The following is a 27,178-nucleotide window of genomic DNA, read 5'->3' as shown; positions in this document are numbered from 1 at the left end:
ATGTTCATATTGAACAGCGTCGTGACCTGCAAGATTGTCCTCAACTTCGCTTGCATGGCACTGGGATCGTCCAGGCTACTGCTGTTCCTGCGAGACTCTCAGGCCTACGAGAAATCTGCATATTTGGTGCCCTTCGAAGACCCCATTAACCGAGGGCGAATGTTGCGTTTTCGCTTGAGAAAAATTGGCAGCCTGGTGGTGCTGGTCATCGTGTATGGCTTGGCCATCCGGATTTACGTGGATAGCGCGATGCAGGACAGCAGGAAACAGTGGCGCATTCCTCTCTTGATCTGCAGCTTCTTCACGATGTTCGTCTTCCTATTCTACGACTCCTTAGCGTACGTTATCCTCAGCTCGTGCTCAGCAGTCTTGGCTGAGTACCTGCGCGTCGAATTGGTAGCCCTAGGTGGGTGCGTGACGCCTCGTCGAGTGGAGGAGGTGAGACTCAGGCTTTCGGCCATCAAGAAGCTCAAGCGCTCTCTGAACGAAATCTGGCATCCGGCGCTGGCTGTTTGGTCAGCGTGCCTCGTACTTGTGCTGTGCATAACCCTATACGCCATCTTCGACGGCGACATTGGGCAGCCCGAGGTCTTGCTCGCTTTGGCCTACTCTGCTTACGCCTCGATGAGCTTCGCTGACCTCGCCATCTTGAGCCAGTGTTTGAGTGATCTGGTAAGCTGGCATGAAAGTTTTCATCAAACACCTTTCTTTATTATTTGGTGGCTTGTTGGGAGGCTTAAAAACACTGCAGTTCGGTGCGCACGTGGCAAACCTAAATGTTGTTGCGTCTATATATGTGAAATATTTCTACGATCCATGCATTACTCCGCATGATGCCATATGGAAGATCTCAAGGTGCGCAGCCGAATAGAGACGTGATGTTCCGTTTCAGCGGGTTTATAGTAAGTCATCAATTTATGGATGCAAGGAAATACAATTTTACACGCTTAAATCTTTACAATTTACTGCTTAAATACAGATTGACGCAGTGCTCCTCACTATTACGTCACTGGCCCTCCATTATGCTGTTGTGATAACACCTTGGTCGTAAACATTCCGACTATTAACACTCAGAACCGCTTTAAAGGTGTGTTTCCTGTTTTCTGGGAGAACTACCTTGTACACCGAGCTTAAATTTGGAGCGAATGGGGGGGGGGGAAGGTACACGTTACGGATGGTGCGTGTTAATTAGTACATCGGGGCAAAATTTCTGAATAGTTGATTCTCTCTATTTAGAGGGGTCGACGAAGCGCCCGACTTTGTTTGCCCGATGTGCTTGGAAAAGAAAATGTCGCACCGAGAGTCAACTTTCTTTTTATTTATTTATTTATCTATTTATTTATTTATTATACTCAAAGGTCCCTGAACAGGACATTACATGAGGGGTGGGCACGTTGAAGAAACGGCGTGTCAGGTTAGGTAATGTGACTTGAAAGATGGTCTTCAACGGCAGCTTTGAAACGAGAAATGTCAGCGATGAGGGCGATGTCAGAAGGAAGGGTATTCCATTCACGGGCTGTGTATAGAAAAAAAAGAACGTTGATATGTAGTGGAATGGGCGCGTTGCAGATACACAGCATTAGGATGTGTGTGGCGGGAAAAACGATGGGCTGGAATGATGACCTGGTTATTTCAGGGCTGTAAATGCAAGAACCTAAAAAAAAGAAAAAAAGACGAGCACTTTTGCGGCGGAAGGCGCGCGAGGGAAGACACAACCTGGATTTAAGCCTGAAACACTTGTGTTATAGGAGTAGTAAGAAAGAATGAATCTGGCCGCTCGGTTCTGAACCGATTCAATGGTGTTAATCATATTAACCTAATGGTTGCCATAAATAGCACAAGCATATTCTAGTTTAGTTCGGATTAAGGTTTTATATGCTAGTAGTTTGACTGAGGGAGATGCTGATGACAAGTTACGGCGTAGATAACCTAGCAATTGTTTGCAGGAATTAGTTAACTGATTTATATGATGGGTCCAAGATAAGTCGCTTGATATATGCACTCCTAGGTATTTTAATGTTTCACACTGTGTTAAAGTGCAGTTGTTAAGGGAGTAGGACGGTACTACATAATTACGACGTCGATGAAAGCACACGTGAGAACACTTACTGACATTGAGGGACATGTACCATTTGCTGCACCATGCTTGGATTTGGAGGAGGTCTTCCTGAAGAGCGGAGCAGTATAAAGCATTTGTTATTTGTCGCTATAAAACGCAATCGTCCGCGAAAAGACGTATGTTGGATGAAAAGTTAAGTGGAAAGTCATTAATATTGTTACGTGTGGAAAGACACAGATTAAAGAGGCTATATACAGGACAGGTTATTTACACTGGAGCCAAATCACCAGTCCCACACTCGCTCGCGCCAAAGGCACAGACCCACTTCGTCGTCGTTCTCGCAGCGGCTCGTCCCTTCAGCATCGCTCGATGATATCGTAATACTACCCCCCGGCGGCAAAAGCGCCGTCACGATGCTGGTAAATATCCAAGGCGCGTGGAAAGTTGTAGGGTTTGAGTCGGGCGACGTGGACAATGTCACTGGTTGTCATAGTGGAGGACGTAGTGGGCGCGGCTAGAGCGATTTCGTAGGAGACATCGGTTACTTGGCGAAGCACGCGATATGGGCCTGTGTAGCAGGACAGCAGTTTTTCACAAAGCCCAACTTTACGTGATGCATGGTGACCAAAGCAACACGAGGGTGCCGGGCACAAAATGGACATCACGGTGACGGAGGTCGTAGCGTTGCTTTTGTTTGCCTTGAGAGACTTGTAGACGAGTGCGCGCAAGTTGGCGAGCAGGGTCAGCATGGGCGATAGCATCACGGGCATAAGCGCTAGTTGAAGCTGTGGTGGATGGAAGTACAGTGTCCAGTGGTAGCGTCGGTTCACGGCCATACAAGAGGTAAAAAGGCGAAAATCCAGCAGTTTCGAGACGGGAAGAGTTATACGCAAATGTAATGTATGGTAGAGCCTGGTCCCAGTCACGGCGGTCGTCTGAAACGTATTTGGATAGCATGTCTGTAAGGGTACGGTTCAAACGCTCAGTGAGGCCCAAGGACAGAGCCTTGGGGCACACCGGATTGGACGGGAGATAGGATTGAGGAGATCGAGTTAGCGGAAACAAACTGAAGGTGCTCGGTTAGAAATTCACGGATCCAATTAAAGATGTGTGGGTGAAGACTGAGGTGCGAGTGTCTATGCAGGAGAAGAATATGTGACACTTTATCGAAGGCTTTTTCCAAGTCCAGAAAGAGAGCGTCAGTGGGGATATGCGATCGAGATGAGAGTACAAATCATGTAGGGACAGAGCAAGTTGTGTGTCGCAAGAATGAGCTTTGCGAAATCCGTGCTGATTAGGATGAAAGAAATCGATACATGAAAGGAAAGTGGCAATGTGGGAATGTATAACGTGCTCCATCACTTTCGAGCAAACACTGGTGATCGATATTGGACGGTAGTTTCTAGGATTTGTACGGTCGCCTTTTTTAAAGATGGGAATTATTTTTACCAATTTTCCAGTCAGTGGGAACTGATCCCGTTGTGAGAGACTGTTGAAATATTAGCGTTATAAAAATACTGCTAATGTGCATAGTGCTTTTTAAAACCTTGGAATTAACGCCATCAGTACCACACGAGGGCGAATTTTTTAGCGAATCTATGATTTTAATAATTCCGTTCGCATTAAAAGTAATGTTTGCCATAGAAGTATAATTCAAAGGTGGTAATGTGGGAAGAATTTCAGGGTAGTCATTAGTAAAAGCAGAACAGAATGCAGTGTTTAAAGCTTCAGTGACCTCAGTTTCGGGAACTGGGGAGCCAGAACTGTCAAGTAGAAAAACAGTGTTGGACGACTGGGGATTAATACATTGCCGGAAACGTTTTGGGTTATTGTGCAACATAGAGGGCAGCGTGGTTAAAAAAAAAAAAAAAACACACGCTTCGCCTTTGCGACCTGCGTGTCATATTGTTTGACTGCAAGGTAGTATTTCTCCCACTTAAGTTCGGATTGAGGAGAGTTTGCAGAACGGAAGAGACGTTTTTTCTTGTTGTTCAGTCGTTTTAATGTGTTGTTAAACCATGGGGATCGTTTCCGTTCATTAATTGTTATGGTAGGAACGTATAATTTAATAAGATGCAAGAATTCAGATTTGAACAGTAACCAGTTAGACTCAAGTGAGCGAAGAAAGAAGTCAACTGTGAATCTATCAAAAAAGGTTGTTAATTCTCGTATCATGCTGTCATAATCGCCTCTGTCGTAAAGAGTGAGTGTTTTTTCCATTTTTGTTTTATTAGATATATGGCATGAAAAAGAAGCGTGCAGTATCTTATGGTCACTGAGGCCAATCACGTACGAAATAGGGGAAAGGTTATCAGGGTGTGAAGATATTAGAGGAATGGTCTGTAGTGCGAGTGGGACGACTGACAACATGGGTTAATCCAAATGTGAGACACGTATTTGCGAACTCACTAGCCATGTTATTTTTTGATACTGAGGAAGGTAGATTTGACCAATCGATTGATGGGAAAATAAGATCGCCTAATAGTAGCACAGGTGTGTTAGGATATGATGCAGTTATCTTGCATAAGGTGTCGTGAAAAAGCGGAAAAAATGAGGAGTCAGTAGAAGGCGGGTGATAGCAAATGCCAAAGCAGTTCAAGAGATGAGGATATGGTAACCGGGATGCAACGTAGGTAATGACTCGTGGCGATAAGGACACCACCACCACGAGTATCATCGGCTCGATCTTTGCGAAAGATGTCGAAGTCGGGAAGGAGGGGCAGGATCTCGGAATCTATAACAGACGAATTAAGCCATGTTTTTGTTAGGCAGACAAGATTACTTGAAGAAGAGCTGATGAGGCCACATAAAGAATGAAGCTTTGGAATGATACTGCGGATATTAGTGAACAAAAAAGCAATAGGAGAAGGACTAGGAGGGGTGGAATGAGGCTTCGACTTAGGTAATTGCTAAGTTTTGCGTTCAACTACCTTATCGGCTTGCTGGTCAAAAATGTAGGTTTTGTTACCGGAAACGAGTTTGTCGTAACGTAACTTAAACGGGATATTGTTCGTCTTTCCGGATTCAATGAGGCGTTTACGAGCTAGGCGAACTGTGGGGCAAAAAAATTCGGAAATGCTGAAAGTTGTTCCTCTGAATTTCTTAGTGAAAGGATGTGCTCTTTATCTTTGAAGTGAGCGAATTTAACAATTACTGGTCTGGACCTGCCATAGTGATAAGTTCCGAGCCTATGAGCGCGTTCAGTTTCACGTGGTTGAGTGGGAGACTCATGGTGCTGGATGCAGTAATCAATGATTAGTTTTTCGGACTCTCGCCAGGTTTCATTCGGACAATCTTTTAGCCCATAAAAACAAGGTTACAACGACGAGATCTGTTGTCGGCAGTGTCAGCGCGGGCAGTCAGAAGGGAATAAGCGCCATTTTATGAGGGATGTGCGATCAAAGCTTGAAATGTGTAGGTTTATCATGGTCTTTGTGGCAAATTACTTATTCGCTCTGGAATGTTGGACGCGTGCGTGTTTTACTGATTGTGTAGTTAGACTGTTTGCCCAGTGCTCTGGAAGAAATGGATGTGGCACAGAGTTCACATTTGGAAGGCTTGAGGTTACCTTATGGGTGATGTGCGGGCAAAGTGGGGTGGTCACTTATGACTTTTGAAGAAAGTTAGTTATTGCAGCACGTGAACGTGTCCTACGATTGAAAGTCATGTTTTGTGTGTGTGTTTCGGAAGAACCAAACGTAAAAATGCTTTAAATTTGCAGCAAATGGAGGCAACGTTATGGGTCATGTGCTGGAAAAACTGCCTGTAGCAATTTGCTTTGCAGCAAATTGCATTGGAAGCGCAGTAATACGTGCCTTTTACTAACTGTATGGAATGATTGCCTGGAGCCCTGAGCGGTAGAATTAAGAGTGCACCGAATTCGCATTTGTTGAAGTGGAGGCTTTGCTTGTGATACAGCAGAGTCGCAAAAGCCGGCTGTGTGTTTGTATGTGTGCGTGTGGCGGGGGAGGGGTATTTTGGCATTCACATATATCGTGAAATTATCTTTGTTAAAAGCGCCATTGGTTCGAGAATATCAGCGAATTGGGTGTTTGGTTGGTATTGGTTGAGTTTGAAAAAAGAACACGGCATACTTCAAGGGATATGGTAAAAAAGGTTGTGGTGTCCTTAGAATACACACGTGTCTTCCTCCTTTACCTTGTCCCTCGTATTGCGCGCCTTTTCTTAGAATAGTTGATGGAGTGTGCACGTCCAATAAGGCGAAGTGTGCTGCGTAAGCTATTCTCTGCCGCTTCTTGAATGAGAGCTGCGGCTCGAATTCGGAGGTGCTACGTGCTCTCTCGTGAAATAATGTCTGCACGTGATATTGCTGAGCAGGTTTATCAGTGGTGAACTGCTGCTCCTTATTTCAGGCACGACAGTTGAAAAATGCCGCACTCTATTTGGAAATGACCGGAGCAACAGAATCCTACAAGGAACAGGTAGCTTAGGCGCTCAGGTAAGGAAAACACTGACACCTGTTTTGTTTCTTGCCCTTAAACAGGTCCGATATTTGCACAGAACGGTCGACCCTGAGTCCATGTGCTTCACAGGGGGAGGCTTTTTCCGCCTCAACAAGAATCTCCTGGTCTCTGTGAGTTCCGCATAAATCGAAAACATACCGCATCTGAAGGTTTTCATTTCTGCATCTTGTTTTTTGTTTTTTCTGCTCAAATTACTTGCGTTCGTATTTTTAGGTATCGCAAGGCAGCGAGAAACATTGAGTGAGTGATTCTCCAAGTGGTAGTTTATTGCGAAATAAGATGAGAGTTTCCTGTTCGAACTGTGTGCTTTAGTGTGTCCCTGACTGTGGCAGTTACATTTTATGAATTAATGATATTCAGAAAGACTGCAAGGCTTTACCCGTGCGCTTGTTGATTTAGGTGAAACTTGCATGGCACTACGGTCAGTAGTGGAATCGCACCAAGAAACGTCGGAAAACGTAAGCACTTCCGCGGAACATTTTGCTTGTAGCAACCCTAGTACAAATGCGTGATCATGGTTGGCTTGCCTATATGTACGCATAGATATGCTTGAACCTTGCTATATATACACAGTAGAGTCCTTTCAAGACGAACTCGAAGGGGCCAAGAAAAGTCGTTCGTCTTCATCAGCCTAGTTACGCCCACTGCAGGGCAAAGGCCTCTCCCATACTTCTCCAACTACCCCAGTCATGTAGTAATTGTGGCCATGTTGTCCCTGCAAACGTCTTAATGTCATCCGCCCACCTAACTTTCTGCCGCCCCCTGCTACGCTTCCCTTTCCCTGGAATTCAGTCCGTAACCCTTAATGACCATCGGTTTTCTTCCCTCCTGATTACACGTCCTGCCCATGCCCCCCCCCCCCCATTTCTTTTTCTTGATTTCAACTAAGATGTCATTAACTCGCGTTTGTTCCCGCACCCAATCTGCTCTTTTCTTATCCCTTAACGTTACACCCATCATTCTTCTTTCCATAGCTCGTTGCGTCGTGCTCAATTTAAGGAGAACCCTTTTCGTCAGCCTCCAGGTTTCTGCCCCATACGTGAGTACTGGTAACACACAGCTGTTATACACTTTGCTCTTGAGGGATAGTGGCAACCTGCTATTCATGAGTTGAGAATGCCTGCCACACGCAGCCCAGCCCATTCTTATTCTTCTGGTTATTTCAGTCTCATGATCCGGATCCGTGGTCACCACCTGGCCTAAGTAGATGTATTCCCTTACAACTTCCAGTCCCTCGCTACCTATCGTAAACTGCTGTTCTCTTCGGAGACTGTTAAACATTACTTTGTTTTTCTGCACTATAATTTTCAGACCCACCCTTCTGCTTTGCCTCTCCAGGTCAGTGAGCATGCATTGCAATTGGTCTCCTGAGTTACTAAGCAAGGCAATGTCATCAGCGAATCGCAAGTTGCTAAGGTATTCTCCATCAACTTTTATCCCCAATTCTTCCCAGCCCAGGTCTCTGAATACCTCCTGTAAACATGCTCTGAATAGCATTGGAGAGATCGTATCTACTTGTCTGACGCCTTTCTTTATTGGGATTTCGTTGCTTTCTTTGTGGAGGACTACGGTGGCTGTGGAGCCGCTATAGATATCTTCCAGTATCTTTACATATGGCTCATCTACACCCTGATTCCGTAATGTCTTCATGACTGCTGAGGTTTCGACTGAATCAAACGCTTTTTCGTAATCAATGAAGGATATATATAAGGGTTGGTTACATTCCGCACATTTCTCTATCGCCTGATTGATAGTGTGAATATGGTCAATTGTTGAGTAGCCTTTACGGAATCCTGCCTGGTCCTTTGGTTGAAAGAAGTCTAAGGTATTCCTGATTCTATTTGCGATTACCTTAGTAAATATTTTGTAGGCAACGGACAGTAAGCTGATCGGTCTATAATTTTTCAAGTCCTTGGCGTCCCCTTTCTTATGGATTAGGATTAGGTTAGTGTTCTTCCAAGATGCCGGTACGTTCGAGGTCATGAGGCATTGTGTATATAGGGCGGCTAATCTTCCTAGGACAGTGTTCCCACCATCCTTCAACAAATCTGCTGTTACTTGATCCTCCCCAGCTGCCTTCTCCATTTGCATAGCTCCCAAGGCGTTCTTAACCTTTTCCGGCGTTACTTGTGGGATTTCAAGTTCCTCTAGTCTATTCTCTCTCACCTTATCCTCGTGGGTGTTATTGGTACTGTATAAACCTCTATAGAACTCCTCAGCCGCTTGACCTATCTCATCCATATTAGTAACAATATTGCCGGCTTTGTCTCTTAACGCGCACATCTGATTCTTGCCTATTCCTAGTTTCTTCTTCACTGCTTTTAGGCTTCCTCCGTTCCTGAGAGCCTGTTTAATTCTATCCATATTATAGTTGCTTATGTCAGCTGTCTTACGCTTTTTGATTAACTTAGAAAGTTCTGCCAGTTCTATTCTTGCTGTAGGGTTAGAGGCTTTCATACATTGACGTTTCTTGATCAGATCTTTCGTCTCCTGCGATAGCTTACTGGTCTCCTGTCTAACGGAGTTACCACCGACTTCTATTGCGCACTCCTTAATGGTGCCCATGAGATAGTCGTTCATTGCTTCAACACTAAGGTCCTCTCCCTGAGTTAAAGCCGAATACCTGTTCTGTAGCTTGATCCGGAATTCCTCTAGTTTCCCTCTTACCGCTAACTCATTGATTGGCTTCTTATGTACCAGTTTCTTCCGTTCCCTCCTCAAGCCAAGGCTAATTCGAGTTCTTAGCATGCTATGGTCACTGCAGCGCACCTTGCCGAGCACGTCTACATCTTGTATGATGCCAGGGTTCGCGCGGAGTATGAAGTCGATTTCATTTCTAGTCTCTCCATTCGGGCTCCTCCACGTCCACTTTCGGCTAACCTGCTTGCGGAAAAAGGTATTCATTATCCGCATATTATTCTGTTCTGCAAACTCTACTAATAGCTCTCCTCTGCTATTCCTAGAGCCTCTGCCATATTCCCCCACTGACTTGTCGCCAGCCTGCTTCTTGCCTACTCTGGCATTGAAGTCGCCCATCAGTATAATGTACTTTGTTTTGACTTTACCCTTCGCCGATTCCACGTCTTCATAAAAGCTTTCGACTTCCTGGTCATCATGACTGGATGTAGGGGCGAAGACTTGTACTACCTTATTGTACTACCTCTTATTAAGTTTTACAACAAGACCTACCACCCTCTCGTTAATGCTATGGAATTCCTGTATGTTGCCAGCTATTTGCTTATTAATCAGGAATCCGACTCCTAGTTCTCGTCTCTCCGCTAAGCCCCGGTAGCACACTACGTGCCCGCTTTCTAGCACTGTATATGCTTCTTTTGTCCTCCTAACTTCACTGAGCCCTATTATATCCCATTTACTACCCTCTAATTCTTCCAATAACACTGCTAGACTCGCCTCACTAGATAACGTGCTAACGTTAAACGTTGCCAGGTTCAGATTCCAATAGCGGCCTGTCCGGAGCCAGGTATTATTAGCACCCTCTGCTGCGTAACAGATCTGACCGCTGCCGTGGTCAGTTGCTTCGCGGCTGCTAGAGACTGAGGGCCGGGGTTTGATTGTTGTATTCATATAGGAGGTTGTGGCCAAGTACTGCACCAGGGTGGCCAATCCTGCTCTGGTGAGAGAGTGCGTTACCGGTTCTGGTCACCGGGATCAGGCCGCACTCCAGGCCTGTTTGTGCAATTTTCTCCACACACGGTTTTTTTTGGTATTTTCCGTTGGAGAATTAGGCGGCACCGGGATTTGAACCACAGTCCTCTTGCACGGGAGGCGGATACTCTACCGTCCCCGCAGGAGTTAAATTAAAAATTAAATTATGGGGTTTTATGTGACAAAACCACTTTCTGATTATGAGGCACGCCGTAGTGGAGGACTCCGGAAATTTCTAGCACCTGGGGTTCTTTAACGTGCACCTAAATCTAAGTACACGGGTGTTTTCGCATTTCGCCCCCATTGAAATGCGGCCGCCGTGACCGGGATTCGATCCCGCGACCTCGTGCTCAGCAGTCTAGCACCATAGCCACTGAGCAACCACGGCCGGTCCCGCAGGAGTTGTACGCTTCATTTAACCTACAGTGGTGCCTTATTTGATCAGTCAAGGTGGACCAATCTGAGCTCGGTTATACCGCACGGATGGCACTCGGCTAGAGAAGCTGGTATTTATGATTTGCACATGTGTGGCCATACATAGTTGAGAATATATATACTTTCTTTAGGAGGGTTCCCGTACAGTGATAAACTAAAAGAAAAGACACTAAAAAAGGAAAAAAGAGGGTGGGGAAAGGAAGAGAACATGTAATTTGAACTCGTGACCCTTGGATGTTGTCCGGAAAGATAGCTCAGTCGGTTGGTTCGTCAGGCCCCAGGTTACTTTGAAGCGCCATAGCTCCTGCTCCGAGCCTCATACTTACGTGGAAAGGGACTGATGTTGTCCGCGATGGTCGATCGCGATGGCGTGGGAAGCTAGCCAGAGTAACTATCTCAAGGACTGCTGCTGACGAGGGCGAAATACCTTCGTGTAATTATAATAACCCTAATAGGACTACTTTCGAAAAAAGAAACGGCCCAGGGGGCTATATATATATATATATATATATATATATATATATATATAATATTCATATCATCTATGAGATCGAATGCGAGCGCTGTTGCTTTGTCTCTGCGTGTAGTAGTTAAGAGAGCCAGCTTAAGGGAGGAGAAGAAGGAAGGAAAGGAAAGTCTCTGAAGCAAAATTGCAGCGCCGTGGTTTTAAAGCGCACCCGTGGCAGAGAAACGGAAGGCGATATAAGCGTGCGTGGCCATGATACGCACACGACAAACTGCCTTAAAATATTGAGACTTGAGGGAAAGCTTCGTTAACAAACGATAACACGGAAATCAGCACTCGAATACGACGAGAGAAATTATTGAGGCGTGGAAAATTCCCTTCAAATAAGTATGGCTTGCGAGACAAATGCTTGTAAGTATTGAACCTTTTAAAAGATGACGGGGAATATCCGATCACCGAGAGGGCAGCGTCCGCAGGAGACCACCACCAGGCACCTTACTGAGACGTGAAGGGCTTCGCGGCCGGAACAAAGCCTCCCTTCTCTGCCGGCCAAGAGCAGAAAACGTGTTTTCCGATCGCTCAAGGTTGCGCGGACATAGTATAGCTCTAGCGTCTAGGAAAAGCTTAAACTGGTGCGAGGGCGGCACGCGTAGCGCGGGAAGCTAGCCAGAGTAACTATCTCTATATCTCTATATCCAAATATCTTACTTCAAAACGGTAACTTAAATAGAGGAGGAGGAATAAACTTTTGTTTTGGAAACAAAAAATTGGAGGACGCTTAAGCGTCGCCTTCAAGAGTGGAACGCGATAGCGTTCCCGTCGACCCGCCAAGGGGTTTAAGACAATGGGCTACGGCGCAGCGACTACGCGCCCCCCGCATCGGACGCGTTGAGCGTCGAGCAACGCAGCGTTCGGCGCGGCAACGAAATGTGCGCCTGAGCAAGCGACGCACGCCTGAGCCTTAGAAACAGCTCGCTTCTAAGGCAACACCGCATTCACTAGAGGCGCTTTTGTACCGCTTTGAAGCATCGAACTCGTGGCTGAGTGGTAGCGTCTCCGTCTCGCACTCCGGAGACCCTGGTTCGATTCCCACCCAGCCCATCTAGCAAGTTGTTTTTTATTCATGAAGTGCCTGCTGGGATTTATCGCTCACGGCGAACGACGCCGACGACACCGGCTTTTTTGCGACACGGTTTCCTTAACGCTGTCGCGTCAATATTTCGGGATAAGCCCCGGTTCTACTCTCGGTGGGAGGTCTCCTCATTCCAGGAGCCCTCTGGCCTTCGCTGCTTCCTTGGCCCTGGCGATGAGACTCCGTTGTTGTCCCAGGTCCTCGGAGACAAGCTTGGAGTCCCACGTTTCTATGAGGTCTCCGCTTTGTCTGGCGTTGCAACAGTCTCTCGGTGAAGGCAATGTTTCTTTGTCTAGACGCCATGGACATTCGAGGATCAGGTGCGCTAAGGTGTCGGTACGCCGCACATTGGGCAGTATTATCCTTGTAGCGTTCGGTACAGTCTATGCATGATGATTCCGTCGATCTAAGTATTACTTTGCAGTCTTCTGAGTGTAGTGCTTTCTTCTTTGTTGAGCTTTGGGTGAGGTGGTGGGTACACCCTGCGTTCCAGCCTGTGATGTTGAAGGATCCTTGAATACGTGATGGGTACGGTCTCTGCCTCCGCTTGCGCAGACCGGGCGTCTCGAGAGTAGGAAGGGTTGGCCCGGCAGGTGTGGCGCCGGGCAACGGCGTGTGCCGCTTCGTTCCCGTCCAACCCCTCGTGCCCAGGAACCCATGTCACGCAGGTGTAGGGGATCGGAGTACTGCGGTGCTTCAATAGCTTCAGCGCTTCTGTCGACACGCGACGCTTAGCGTAGTTCCTGACGGCTGCTTGAGAATCGGAGAAGATGACAGCTGCGTCCATGCACGTGGTAGTTGCTAGGGCGATCGCAGTCTCTTCTGAAGTCTCGGGGTTTTGTGCACGGACTGTGGCAGATGCTAGCTCTCTGCCCTGAGAATCTACGACGCTCAGGGCGTAAGCGTTTCTTTACGGGTATTTAGCTGCGTCGGTGTATCTGGCGTCCGGATCTTGCCTGTGTCTTCGCCGTAGCGCATCCACTCGGGCTTGTCTTCTTTCCTTGTGGTACGTGGGGTGCACGCTGCGTGGAATTCGGGCTATGCACATGGATTCGCGGAGTTTTGAAGGAATTCTTTCTTTTCGGTCCGTGGTGGCTATAAAGGTTTCACTGTAGCTCAGCCGTTGCAGCACTGATATTCCGGTGGGCGTGAGCTTCAGTCGTTCTAATTCACTGGCTTTGTTAGCTTCAGCTAGCTCTTGCCAGATGTTGTGTACGCCCATCTTGAGAAGTCTCGTTGTCGAAGCCGTAGATGGTAGGCCCAAGGCGATTTTGATGGCTTTCCGTATTTGAATGTTAATTTTTTCTACCTCTACATTCTTCAGCGCGAGGTAGGGCGTACCGTATGTTATTCGACTGGTGATGAGTGCTTGCATCACGCGTAGCGTGTCTTGTTCTTTAAGTCCGCTTCTATGGCTTGCAACTCCCCTGACGAGATGCGTGAGCTGTGATAGCGTTCGCTGCAGTCGCGGGAGGGTGGCCGCCCCGGACCCGTCTTTGTGTATGTGTAGCCCTAGAACTCGTAGGGGTAGGGTTTCCACTTTTGGAATGGGCGTTCCATTGAGGGTAACGTTAGGATCGGGTTCATCGTAGCCGGGTGGTCTGCCTCTCGTTCTTGACTTGAGGACGAGGTGTTTGGACTTCTTGGGAGCACAGTGGAGGCCGCATTTCTGCAAGTAGCTCTCGATGGTATCTACTGCTTCCTGTAGGTGTGTTTCTTGTGTTCTAGTGTTTGAGGCTCTTGTCCATAACGTGATATCATCTGCATAGAAAGCGTGTCTTACGTCTGGCATCGCGTCAGTTAAGCTGGGTAATTTGATCATTGCGACGTTGAAGAGCAACGGCGATATGACCGAACCCTGCGGGGTGCCTTTGCTCAGTAGTCGGAAGCTCTCGCTGCGCAGGTTGTATATTCCAACTGTGGCCGTGCGGCCCGTGAGGAAATTCCTGATATAGTCGTATGTCCGAGAACCGCAGCCGCGGTCTTCGAGGTTGCATAGGATAGCTTCGTGACTGACGTTGTCAAAAGCTCCCTTTACGTCGATGGCTAAAATCGATGATTTGCTTCTGGTACTCAGGTGGTCGATAAGGTCTTCCTTGAGTAGAACGTAGACATCTTGCGTGCACATAAACATGACATAAACAGCATGCACAGTGAAACATGCTCAAGTAAAACTCTCGCTTGGGCTAGTTGGTTCATGCTTGAAGTAGTAAAGGCAAGGCGCGCAAGACCAGGACTCAGGAAGAACACAAACGACAGGACCGGCGCCGGTCCTGTCGTTTGTGTTCTTCTTCTAGAGTCCTAGCTAGCTTCCAATCGTCGTCGTCGTCTTCTTACTGCTCGGCTCTTCGTCATTGGAAATACTATCCCGTAGCAATATCAACGAGACGATGGAGTACCCAGCGACTCATGTTACAGACACAGGCGCATTACAACATTACAGACGGTACAGGTGTATAAAGTGAGTCAAATATCATAAGAATGCTAATGGCATTAAAACTAGAGCATGCATGTTTCTCATATTATACCACCGTCGGTATTTCCCAGGTCGTAACGCTTCTTGCGCATCGCCGCTATATTGTCGACAACGCCTTGCTGTTGTCGTCACAGACACGATTGCATCGCACACATAATTGCTATTCTTACGCAAACATATTAGACTATAGTTAGTTGGTTCAAAAGATAGTCTTTAGGCTGGCTAAACAGCGACGGTCCCTCCTATTTCACGAGGCTCCTTGCTGGTTTCGGACGTCACTTTGTTTACATTGCAAACAAACACGTGCTACAGAAACACCACACAGACAATCGAAACTAAGACGCCGCTAGAATACCCAGAGAGTCTGTGCCGACGCATGCTCACCAGTTGGCGCACATAGCCACATTAGCGATGCGGGAGGCGAACCATCGAAGGCTTCCGCTTCGGCGTGCGAGGGTTGTCGAAGGAATCGGAGCCCTGATGACGTTGGCAGAAGAACGGTCAGGCCACGTGGAGCCTTCAGCTGTAACTCGTGAGCCTTGAGACGGACACTCGGGCCTGGCCACAAGTCCACTGCCGAACTTCTTGTTTCCTGCTGAAATGGCGCAACCCACTCTGGGGGATCGGCCATGAATCGGCCGGTGGAGGAACCGCCCGAAGTTGTTCTCGCGCTTCTCTTGATTATGATAATGAAGCTATCATGGCTCGTACTCACCAAGGAAGATAGGCCAAGAATCGGGCGGTAGTAGGTTTCCAAATAAAATTCTTATTTGAAAATGAAAAGCGGTATGTAAATGAAAAAGAGCCCACAGAATATTTTGGAATAACTAAACTAGCATGCCAGCGAGCAGTCAGAGTATTGAAGGGCAAAATTTAATTGAGGTTATACAATCAAGGAGAGTACAAATACAATGTTAATAAAGCGGTCAGAGAAACTAACTTCAGTGAAATGAATGCTGATATGATCTGATAGGTACTATGAAATTACAGTAATTAGCAGGGCAATTGTGTTGTTTCACTTAAAAAATCAAATATTGAGCAACAAACGTCTCTGTGGCTATAGCCTAGGTTGGAGGCCCCAAATGATAATATTACCGGTATACTTAGTCCTGATATATTTTGTCAGAGTGGAGTTTGAGAGCAATATCTTTCTCTGTTTAGAATATCGTCAGCATTATGAAAAGTAGGGTTCAATTAATTCAATTTCCTTACAATTGTGGCTTGGAGGGGACATCGTGAGGCCACCTTTCTTTAAATAGAAATGCAATTACGGGATGCGACAGCGTAATCCAGTGTATAAGAGTTCGAACTACCGAGAAGGACACCACTGTTTATTCCAGCAAAGACTGGAATGCTGAATGTCTGGAGATGGTACCAGCGATAACTTGCTCAAATCGTTCTGTAGGCAAAATTTTCTGCATCTCAATGCAGTTACGTAAGCTGTATCCGGTAAAATAGATACCAGAGGTCTACTTAAGGATGTTCTGGCTAATAAATCTGCCATTTCATTTAAGTACAAACCACGGTGTCCAGAAACCCTTAGCAAATAAATGCGTAATGTTGTATGAACTAAATTTTGGAACACATTTAAGATAGTTGTATTCGTTGCCGTGGAAAGCGACGCACATACCGACAGAGAATATGTAATTACGACAGCTGACAATTGATCCGCGGGAAGCTTGCGCAACGACAGAAGAATCGCCAATAATTCTGCTATAAAAATAGGCGTGTGATCAGGCATGGCGACCTGCAAAGGACCAACCAAGAGAAGGATCGCAGATCGCGCACTGTGCTGCACCGCCGCCATTCTCATGTGCTGCAACGCCACCACTGGCATTTTGCGCGCACCTCATGATGAGGAAAACATGATTTTAGGTCACACGCAGGCACTCAGAGCGTGTGTTTCTCTCTTGAGTATGTCTTTTTAGCGCCTTATAATCGTGTTTTCCAAATCGCACCAACTTTCCCAAGAAGTTTTATCAAGGTCATAATTATTCCATCCGATAACGATGCTGGATAGCCAAAATAGCATAGCATTTATTCTCTCAGTGCGTGGGATTTGGATAATATTGTGTCGTCTCTGTTCACTGTTTCCGTGCTACACCCATTGTACTTGCAACAACCGCCCCTGAGGGCTTAACACATAGCTCAAGGAGGCGGGCCGCGAAAGCTTTGGGATTAGGAAAGCAGAGCTTCGTCTCTTCAAGTCCTTCGTGGTTGTATGAGTGCAGCAGAACGAATGAGGCGTAAATACTGTGCCATAGAAGTGTCGTAGCCAACGTGTTGCAACAAACACCATAGGAAACGTCTTGTGACGAACAGTGTTGTCTTAACAACGTTCGCAGATGGCTGGCTCCATCATCACCTACGCCGTCATTCTAGTGCAGACAAGCGACGAACTCGCCGAACATGTAGATGTCTCAAGGCTGGTCTGAAGACAACGCGAGCCGGCAAGCCTGAAATGGCACACGTGTGAAAATTCGGTAAGAAGGTCCATGGAGGATTTAAAGTGTTGAAAACAACAGAGTATGCAAAACAACACAGTATGACTTACACAAGCACTACTTGTTTAAGTCAGACATGTTTTCTACAACGCGGAGTACTTTTTCTTAAGAACGTCCAAATGATCTCGCTAGTTTTGGCCTTCGGTACAGTCTGCCTCAAGCAGCTGGTGAGCCGGCGCTTTGAGTGTGTACTTCATCTCGCCGTCTGTCGGATAATGATTTTGCTAGCAGCCCCTGTGACCCATGTCTCTTTGTGTCCTCTGTGATTGTGCTTTCGCGCTGCAATATATCATTGAGGAATTGCGAACTAGCCCAACAAGTCCGCCTGCAAAGAAGCACACGTTCTAAATAAAAGGACAAATATAACTAGAAAAAAAACAAGCAATATGCAAACGCTGTCAGATGTTAAGCAGAAGTGTAAGGAAGTAATCAGAAAGTTCTTACTAAGAGGAAGCGTTAGCTCGGGGCCAACTCAGATGCCACCTATTCAAACACATGTAGAAACGCAGAAATGCGTTTATGAGGCAACGTCAGGACCGATTTGAGCGATATTTGTTTCACTTCAGTTAGAATGTGAAACTTTAGTGACTGTACTAAGCGTAATTTATAGTTAGGCCCTGGATTCTTTTTCTAAAAACGCGAACAATAGCTAAGCTTTAAAAAAATGCAAATGCCAAATTTACAAATTTTTTCTGTGCACCAAGAACCGATATCGCAGTCTTGTAAACTGGGTCTGTTTGGGCGTCTGAAGCGAACGAAATTTATATATTACACATTGTTTTGAATTACACCGCTGTGCGACTACGGCATTTCCAGTATTGCAAAAACCTCGTAAACATTGTTATTTATGTAAGATAAGAATTAAGTTATCACATTGCCCGCTTTAGGTGTACTATTAGGCGCAGGTGACAGTACTGTGATATCGTTTTCATTGCCGAGTTGCGAAGTTGATAATATCGTTCGCAGAAATTTTATAATTGTCAACAACATTTATTAAAAAATGTCCGGCCTAAATAAATAAGATTGCTTGGAACAGTCAGTAGATTTGAACTTTTTTATTCTAAATGCAACAAGTGTCATGAATTCTTGTGCAGTGATTCCAGATAAGAACGATTTATTTGTTACCATGTATTTAGATAGGTGCGGCCGAGCTAAAGCTTCCCCTTAATTTCTTTTTCAAGCTATATAAAGACTGAATGGTTTATGAAGAATGGTATGAAATTCAATAATGAAATAATCGCCAAATTACAAGATGAAACTTGGAGGGCTTTTAACGTACACTAGATTGCACTACATGCTGCATACGTGGGCAAGCACGCACGGGATCCGCATTCTGAATGCTTTTGTTTGATGAACTTCATGAGCCCCGTTCTTGCAACTATAATTGATTTTATTCGAAGTAAGCGTAACTTCATATCTCTTTCTTTCGATTTATTATTATGTTTTTGCTGGCTTTTACTGACTTCTGTCACGCTTAATAACTGACAACCTCATGCTGTTCACATGCCTCAGTTCTATCGTGTGTCGCATGCGGTAAGGCATTTTATCCGAGGGAACACTCACGAAAAAAATGGTGCAGCCGGAGCCATCTGCAGCCAACGTCTTCACCCGAGCTTACTGTTAATCGCATTGGACGGTGCACTTGAATGAAGCGACTGACAGCTCATTTTCAACTGTTCCAGGCCTCGATCACTAAACGAATCCACGCGCAAGTGGTGGGAAAGCTGCGTCGACGAAGTTGAGCTGGCATGAAGCGGAACATACGCACGAGAAATTCGAAATCCTACGGCGATCTCATAAGGCGCTTTGTTTGATATGGTAAAATAAACGTCAAGTGAATTTGTTTCTTGCAATTCAGCTGGAAATAGAACGAATGATGCCAATATACGAAAGTAATAATCTTTCACGCGCACTAGCTCTATCAGTCCATGTACGTGCGATGCCACAGACGTGAACTGCGATCCTGGGCCGTGAATGGTTCGAGTAGGCCCAATCACGTGACCAGTGGCAGGGGTGCAGAGCATAGCCGAAGGTCAGAATTATGTCAACGTTTTACTGCCGTGCAATATCAGAGTAATGCGATGCCACTGGTCAGAGTTTAATTTGCGAGTGCCTGGTTTAAAAGCTATTTCTGTAACAAAAAGAAAAGTATTCCAAACAACAATAAATTTTGGCAGAGCCCTCTATGTCGCGTTGAATGTCGGAGTTGATATACAGGGTGTCCCAGCCAACTTTAACCAGAGTTAAAAATATGCGCCTGCCACGTAGCTATACAGAAACAAGGTAATGTTGTTTGCCGTCGCCCGGAGATACTGAACTTATTGTTTCAATTCCTCCGAATTAGATTATTAGTCTTAGTTAATTCATCAACTTCTCAAACATTATAATTTGATGGAAATTGTCGATGAGAAAATTGTAGAGAGACAAAAAACTCCCGATATAGCTTTCTGTTGCTCAATAGGTGCTACATAAGTGTCTTTCCGAGCGTGAAAGAAGCCCGCGAATACACGCAAAAATTTCCGCGCGACTAGCCGCTCGAGGCACTTTGCGCATACCCAAGTTGTCGTGAAAGAGGTTCATTCAAGGGCGATGCATTCTCACACACCTTGTGACCCAAGTTAGTCCGATGGTTGGTTTTAAACCCTATTCCCCGAGCACAGCAGCCCGACGCGCTACCCATTGATCCAGCAATCCAAGTTGTGGTAAAACGTTTAGAGAGAGACTGATAGGCCGCATAAAGGCTTGAGTATCATAAAAAAAGAAATCTTAAGTTTGACGGAAACCCGTCTGGCCGGGAAAGTACATATCGAAGAAAAGTCAAGTGAAGGACTGACTAACATAGTACCGAAATGTAATGATTTTTCGGATCCCAAACAGAAGCTTTCTTCACAATAATAATAAAATTAGCAAAACTCATTTCACGATGACTGTCCATTGAATCAATATATCTGCACAACCTATTGCCACCGTCGAAACGAGTTATGTATGAGGCGTGTTACAAAGCGAGACTCGTCCTTTGCGTCATCCAGCGCCGCCGCTGGGGTGACATTTGAAATGCGTGGTGCACCGGTGCATGCGAACGCTGAGAAACGCGTCATGCCGACTACGGAGCTCGTCTCTCGTGCGTCTTTCGGGACACGCTCCGCCATATAGTGGCACTGCCGAGAAGTACGCTTGCGGTCTCCGAGACGAGAAGGGTGGCGCGCGGTTGCCTGCGCGCGCTGAGAATTCCCTCGCTTGACACGCACAGAGAGAAGAAAAAAAGTTTATTAAATGCCCTTGCTGGGGTCAAGGGGAGCGGGGGCCGGGAGGCTATCCCCACCAGAGCTCCCCTTCTTCAGGTGGCAGCCAGATCTTGAGTCTTGGCGGCGTGGTCGGCAAGCCGGACTGCCCGGAGTTGTTTCTCCGGGCATGCGTTTAGCAGCGCAGCTTCCGCTGCTCGGCCGTGGTGATATTAAATTTAGTTGAACATCTTGAAAGGGAAGCGCAATAAGGCGAAGACAGAAGGCAGGAACACACAGGACAATTTAGTGTTGGTGGTGTGTTTTATGGTGTCTGTCGCTGCAGGACATGCCCAGATTATGTGGTCGAAGTCGGCGCGAGCGGCCCCGCACGCTTTGCTTTGGGATGTGTAAACATCTGGATAAATGTGACTGTACAGCGAGGGTATGGGGAATTTGCGTGTCCGTAAAAACCGCGTTGTAGACGGGTACTTATGGAGTGACTTGCCTGGAGGTGGGTATTTCATTCTTGCCTTACGGCAATGCATGAGGATTTCCCCATAGGTAACCATTGTGTGTCTCGCGTGGTCGTGCCAGGAGACGACTACCTCGTCTTTAGCCTGCTGGGCTGAGGGTCGTCGGGGGAATCGCTGCTCCTATGACGGGTGACGCGTCCGGTGGATGATTTCTCGGGGAGCGTCGTGAGCGGCTTCGTTCCCGGCAAGGCCCGAATGGCCCGGGGCCCAGATTAACTGAACGTAGCGGCGGCGACATGGGTATTATGCTTGAGAGTACGCTGTTTGCTTGCGGTGAGATGAGGCCTCTGGTGAAGTTGCGGATAGCCGTCTTGGAGTCGTTAATGATGCAAGAGGTCGTAGTCATTGCGTAGGCTAAAGCGAGGGAAGCTTCTTCGCCCTCTTCGGATTGTGTGCTGCTTGGGGAGCTGGTTAGTAGTGGTATAGTTCTGCCCCGTGACCACACCTTCCCTCGCCGGTCATGGCTGGTAGTGGCGGGTACTCCACTGCGTCTGCGTAAGCCACCTGTGTGGCCCCCTGTAACGCTTGTTGAGTTGTCTTGCGCGGTCGGCTCGCCGTTCTGCATTGTAGGCAGGGCGCAAATTACGTGGGCTGGGAGGGATGAGGAACGTGCCCCGGAGGTCCACGGGCGTGGGGACCTTGGCTCCTGTCTGCGTAAAATATTGTACGTTCACGGTGTGGAGGATATGCCGCCCGGTCTTTGTGAGAGCCGCTCGTAGTGTGCAACGAGCTAGGCCTCGATTAACTCATCGATCATGTAGGCCCAATTCTGTCAGCTTCTGATTCGCCATCGATTGTGGGGGAAAGAGAGAGAGTAAACTTTATAGAAAAGAGCACATGAGCGTAGGTAGCTCTGCAGTAGATGGTCCCCTCAGTCCAGGGGTCCAGCGGCCTTGGCTGCCCTTCTCGCTCGGTTGACCAGGTTGAGCTGATCCGTCGAGTCTGAGCTGGACAGCGTTGCCTCCCATTGCATTGTGGTGGGGTGTGTTATGGGTGTGAGCTGTGGTCTGCGTGCGCAAGCCTATACCATGTGGTAAAGCGTTGCGCATTGATCGCAGCTCTGGGCATTTCTAGGAATACAGCGCAGGGTACAAGGCGTGGTAGAGACTCAAGTGAGGATATGCCTTTGTTCGGAGTTTTTGCCGTATTACGACGTCCTCTCGCGTCAGACAGTTATGAGGTGGCGGTAGTGTTCTTCGTGAAAAGCGATAATGTTGTAGGATGTGCGTGTAGGTTAATAGTATGGGCTCCGGGTGGGACTGCTCGGCGTGACCTCCTCGCGGCTCCCAGCGTGCATGGGCTCGGCCGTTGAGGGACGTGCAGGGCCTGCTTGTATGTCTTCTTTATGATCTGCTAATCTTGTGTTTTTCAGCGTTGGACAGGCATATAAAGGGTGTGACGTACACGATGCGGCTGATAATAAAGGCTTGTACCAATCGTATCAGGTTGTCCTTTTTCATTCCCGTATATTTAGTGGCAACGCGAAAGATGGGAGCCTTCCTATTTGCGTAGAACGTTGCTGAGGCGTTGTAAAGTATGTGTTCTCACTGTTGTGTTGTATACGGAGCTCCAGGACTCGCAGATGACGCACGCGGGGTGTGTCCTTTGACCTCCCGCGTGATCGGGTGCATCTTCTCGTGAATCGTTCGGCGGTGCGTAACGGGAACAAGGATGACAAATTCTGATTTAGCCGGTGAGCATGAACGTCTTCGTGCCTCGATGTACCCTCCCACTGAGTTGATTGCTTCTTGTAGGGTTTCTTGTATTTCTCCATCACTGCCTCCAGCCATCCAGAGGGTGATGTCATCCGCGTATAGGCAGTGATGGAGGCGTGGAATGGCCGACAGCTGTGCTGGGAGCCCTAAGAGGGAGATGTTAAAAAGCATGGGAGAGAGGACCGACCCTTGTGGTGTGCCATTGCTTCCCAGCTGGATAACCTCCGACTGGAGCCCCCTATTGTCAGTCTGGCAATGCGGTTGGAAAGGAAGTCTTTAATGTAGCGATAGGTCTTTGTACCCACGTTTAGTTGCGAGAGTGCCTCGAGAATAGCAAAGTTTTCAAACTCTTTATTGATGTCTAGGCCGATTATACTAAGTGGCACATACTCAGTAACTCAATTTGAAGTTGAAGTGAACGGCGTCTACCCAGTGCACTCATGGCGCATGCAGCTCGCGTTGGAGTGATAATTGAAAAGCAGAACATACCCAGTGCATTAATTGTGGAGTAGCCTGCAACTGCGTTGGGTTGATGTCCTTGAGGAGCCTTTGTGATGTGGGTTCGATTCCGCTCAGCATAGTAGAAATTTAACGGATCTTTTTCGTCGTCGTAGAGCGGCATATTCCCCGCGACACATACCTAGTTGTCCAAGATGGCCTCAAGGACATTCCAGAAAGATCTTTTTCTCGCTATCGCTAGTTTAGAAATAGACGTTTATACCTCTCGCTCCCTTTCAGTATCGCAAATGGTTCCCTCAGCAAAGGAGCCAGATGCTCTAACCATTACACCGCAGATGACCCAGTGACCCATGGCGGGAAAACGGCTGGAGAATTGATAGGCCGACAGACAGACAGCCTGACCCAGAAAAGAGCGTGAAGTACCCTAAGAATGCTAATCGCATTATTGTAAGAGTTAATAATGTTACGGCTCCAATAGGAGTGTTTTGTTCACACACACAAAAAAAAGAAGAAACACTGACATAGGCACAGTGTATACAGGTACGCTTCAGTGCGTTATACAAGCAATGGGCATGCATTGTCGGCCGTGTCCCGTCATGCTGTTCAACGTAGGCTCCGTGGTCTGAATTTCTAGAGATTCTAGATGCAGACGTGATGTGTCCTTGTTTTCCTGTGCCACTACACGTGCTGTTTCCCACTCAATCATTTAGCCTGCAGGTTCTGCAAGGGCACTCGACGTCACGTGAAATTTCTTGGACGTCGTACTCAGGCTGTTTACTCGTCTTTGAAAGGAATTATGTCGCCCATGTACTTGTATTCGCAGCCACCACAACATACGTAACTTAGACTACACCGGGGATACTTCCACGTGGCGGCTTGCTTTTTGCGTTCACTGGAACGTCACTTGGCTTGCACATTGCCACATGGGCAATGTTGACGTCGCAACTGCACATGATACGAGATATGCTTTCATTTATGCCTGGGACATATGGAATGCCCGCTTGCTTCCTTGGGAATGGTTTCAGTGCTGTCTTGCTAGGTGCGACAGTTTGTTCTCCACTGAAGATAGAAAAGATGAGGAGTAGCCACAGGTTTTCCTATCGTCACATATGTTCACAGCATCACGTGCGCAATCTTCCTGGCTTGTGCTATCGGATTTTGGTCGCTGGAATACCGTAGCAGCAACAAACTCTTGTGTGGTTTCGGATGTACCGAGTTACAATGCAGGTACCTGCCTGTATGTGCAGGCTTCATGTCTATGTTGAACGACAGGCAAATGTTACCGCTCTTTACAAGAACCTCGCGCAGGCCTTCGCGAGATATTACTGTTTAGGCATGGCAGTTCATCTTTATCTAACACAATAGAAGGCTGACTAACGCGTGCACTTCCGCTCTTATTGATACGCCAAGCGTAGACCATTAGACTCGCTTTTCCGATATTATGCCTGAAAAATGTCGCAGTTTAGCCCGAAAGGCGGATCATTGATTGCGATAAGTTATTGAACATATATACGAAGTAAGGTTAGTATTTCTATCGGCCGTATAAATTTCGGTAATATTTGCTGACTAACGTAATAAGCAAGCATGCTGTCACGCACGCACAGGCAAGCAATAGCAAACCTCACTCGATGACCGCAGACACACGTTGTCAGAAAGCTGACGCGATGAATAGCGGTAGCAGCGGTGAGCGAACGCTTCGGGCTGCCTCTAGCTTCAACGCGTCTCCGACACTTGAGATAACGTGACCTCCAACACAAGGCACGCGATAACACAGCGCACGCAAAGCCGCAAGCTATCTCGGCTCAGCAGCATGTACAGCCGCCTCAGATAACCTCCGAGATAGGGCGCAGCAACGGCCGCGCTAGAAATGGAGATACGCGTCAACTTGCCTGCCTTCCCTCCTTATCAATGCATTTCGGGTGCTCACGACGCACGCCTGTGAGAACCCGAAGCTTGAAAAAAGTGACAAAGGGCTTGGGAGGCCAAACTAAAGTCAAATGTCCCAGGTCACTTGACTCATTGGATAATGAACAAGTGTTCGTACGTTGCTGCAGTGCTTGCATGAAACAGGGCTTCATGCATTTATTTGCCAGTATTTGCTATTTTTGGTACATGTGCCTCGTGGCAAGTCCACCGAAAGAAAGTTAGGCAGGCTGCATCGGAGACGCAGCCGCGTTGGGGTATGCGAAACGTCTTATGCGTGCTTCAGAGGGTGTATGGGCCACTACGGTACAGAAGTAACGTAACCAAATGCACAAGTTACATTTATTCACACGTTAAAAAGTTTGCATGCCTAAGCCATGTTACAGCTACAGCGGGGGTCTTACGGTCGAATTTCACAGTTGTGCTCGCTCCCTATTCGTAGTGCCCGTTTGTTTGGCAGCGCGTATTTGGGCTCTGGGGTAAAGAAATGACTCGCGCTACTGGTGGCACCCGAGACCTCCTTCCGCCACTCAAGCCCGTCGCACTGGTTGATGCTCATGTGCGTGCCTCGATCTCCGTCACTTGCAGCCCCCAGGGAGACGGACATGTTCCTCCCTGGCCAAAGTGGTTGAGTATCCCTCTGTTTCGCTGCCCGAGCCTCTTGACGCCACTTCTGGACCCCACGTGTCAAACGCAGAGGCGCCATAGCCGAGCAAGCATGAAATTTCGGCAACGAATTGCACACCTGTCAGTTTTATATGACTAGTGCATCGCCTATATATCTTTATTTATTTATTTATTTATTCAAAAATACCCAAGAAGGCCCTCATTACGAGGGTAATACAAGGGGGGGGGGAGGGGGGGATAGATCACAGGTTAGTGTTTCTGTATATGCTCCCGCAGGGAGCAGAGTTGCGCCTAACTTTTCCGGCGCCGCTCGCACCGCTATTCGCCGAGCGCTATCACGTGGTACAAAAATGACGTCAAATGATCGATTTCACGGGCACGGCGCCAGCTGGTTTCTGTCAGTACCGTTGAAATTACAATCAGCGGACCGTCAAGCGTGCCTTGCACCGATCGGCTCCTGGTTGCAGGTACGGTGTTAGACGATATTAAATTAATAACTTTGGTGAAGTGGTAGGAAACTCATCATTTTGAAACTTGTATTCCAGTATGACTGGGTGAAGCGCACCAAAATACACAAACCGCACGGAAGGTGGCAAAGCTTTTTACGTGGTGCCATGCGGCGGACGAAACCGGCCGGTTCCGAAAGGGACCAGGATATGCGAGGTGTGTTCGCCTTGTTTACAGAGGTGAGTTCGGCTTGTTTATACTAAAGCAGAATTTATCTCGAGTAACACTCTTTTACACGCTGAAATTCGTGCGTCTGGCATGACAGGTTGTTCACTTGTGCAATGTTTTGAGTATATGTGCAGCGCGACAAAGACGCGGGACAAAGAATGGACGACACGTCTGTGTCGCGCTGCACATCGTATACGCCACCATTGTTAACTTACCAACTAGCTCAATTCGCTGTGTAGCTTGTACGATTGTTCTGACTATGCGGCTATATAACAGTACGTTCAAAACAGAGTAAATACTAGCAGATACTATTTGCCCGCTGCATCCTGGCTTTTCTGTTTTTTTTGTCGACGTTCTCATTTTTTATGTAAGGTCGATTAATATACTCGTGTTCATTATTCTGTAATATGCGAAAACATCGTGTGCTCCCGCTGATGAGACAGCTGTTATAGCTTCATCATTTACCACCCGCAATATGTTCAGCCTTAGTCGACGTGAGGAATGTGAAATTATTCTTGTACGCTAAATAAGGGCTGTGTTATAGTAAATTAACCTGAGTAGAAAGAAGAGATAAGGAAATATGTGTTGTCATATTACAGTCTGCAATGTGTGAATAATTACTTTCCAAGTTCAGCATTTTATGTGGTTATAGTGCAATAAAAATAACCTGTTGTTACGCTTAATAACTTGTTGCCTTTCCAGTGGCTTTGAATTCTGCTCCCAAGGCTCCAAGAACGAGCACTTGTCCCTTGCTGCCACAAGCCATTGCCCATCGACTATGCCCTGGAACGAAATAAATT

At 47.1% G+C, this 27,178-nt stretch overlaps 1 protein-coding gene across 1 annotated transcript; it reads left to right on the top strand.

Moving 5' to 3' along the window:
* LOC142564425 (uncharacterized) lies at positions 1–27,178 on the top strand. The gene is made up of 6 exons (XM_075675421.1): positions 1–672; positions 6,433–6,501; positions 6,564–6,653; positions 17,064–17,201; positions 26,249–26,389; positions 27,081–27,178. Exons 1-4 carry the CDS (start codon positions 1–3, stop codon positions 17,151–17,153), a joined length of 921 nt encoding a protein of 306 aa, XP_075531536.1. The 3' UTR covers positions 17,154–17,201; positions 26,249–26,389; positions 27,081–27,178.

This window comes from Dermacentor variabilis, chromosome 11 (assembly GCF_050947875.1).
Source record: "Dermacentor variabilis isolate Ectoservices chromosome 11, ASM5094787v1, whole genome shotgun sequence".
In the NCBI taxonomy this organism is placed as follows: domain Eukaryota; kingdom Metazoa; phylum Arthropoda; class Arachnida; order Ixodida; family Ixodidae; genus Dermacentor; species Dermacentor variabilis.
This window is presented reverse-complemented; position numbering and strand designations above follow the sequence as displayed.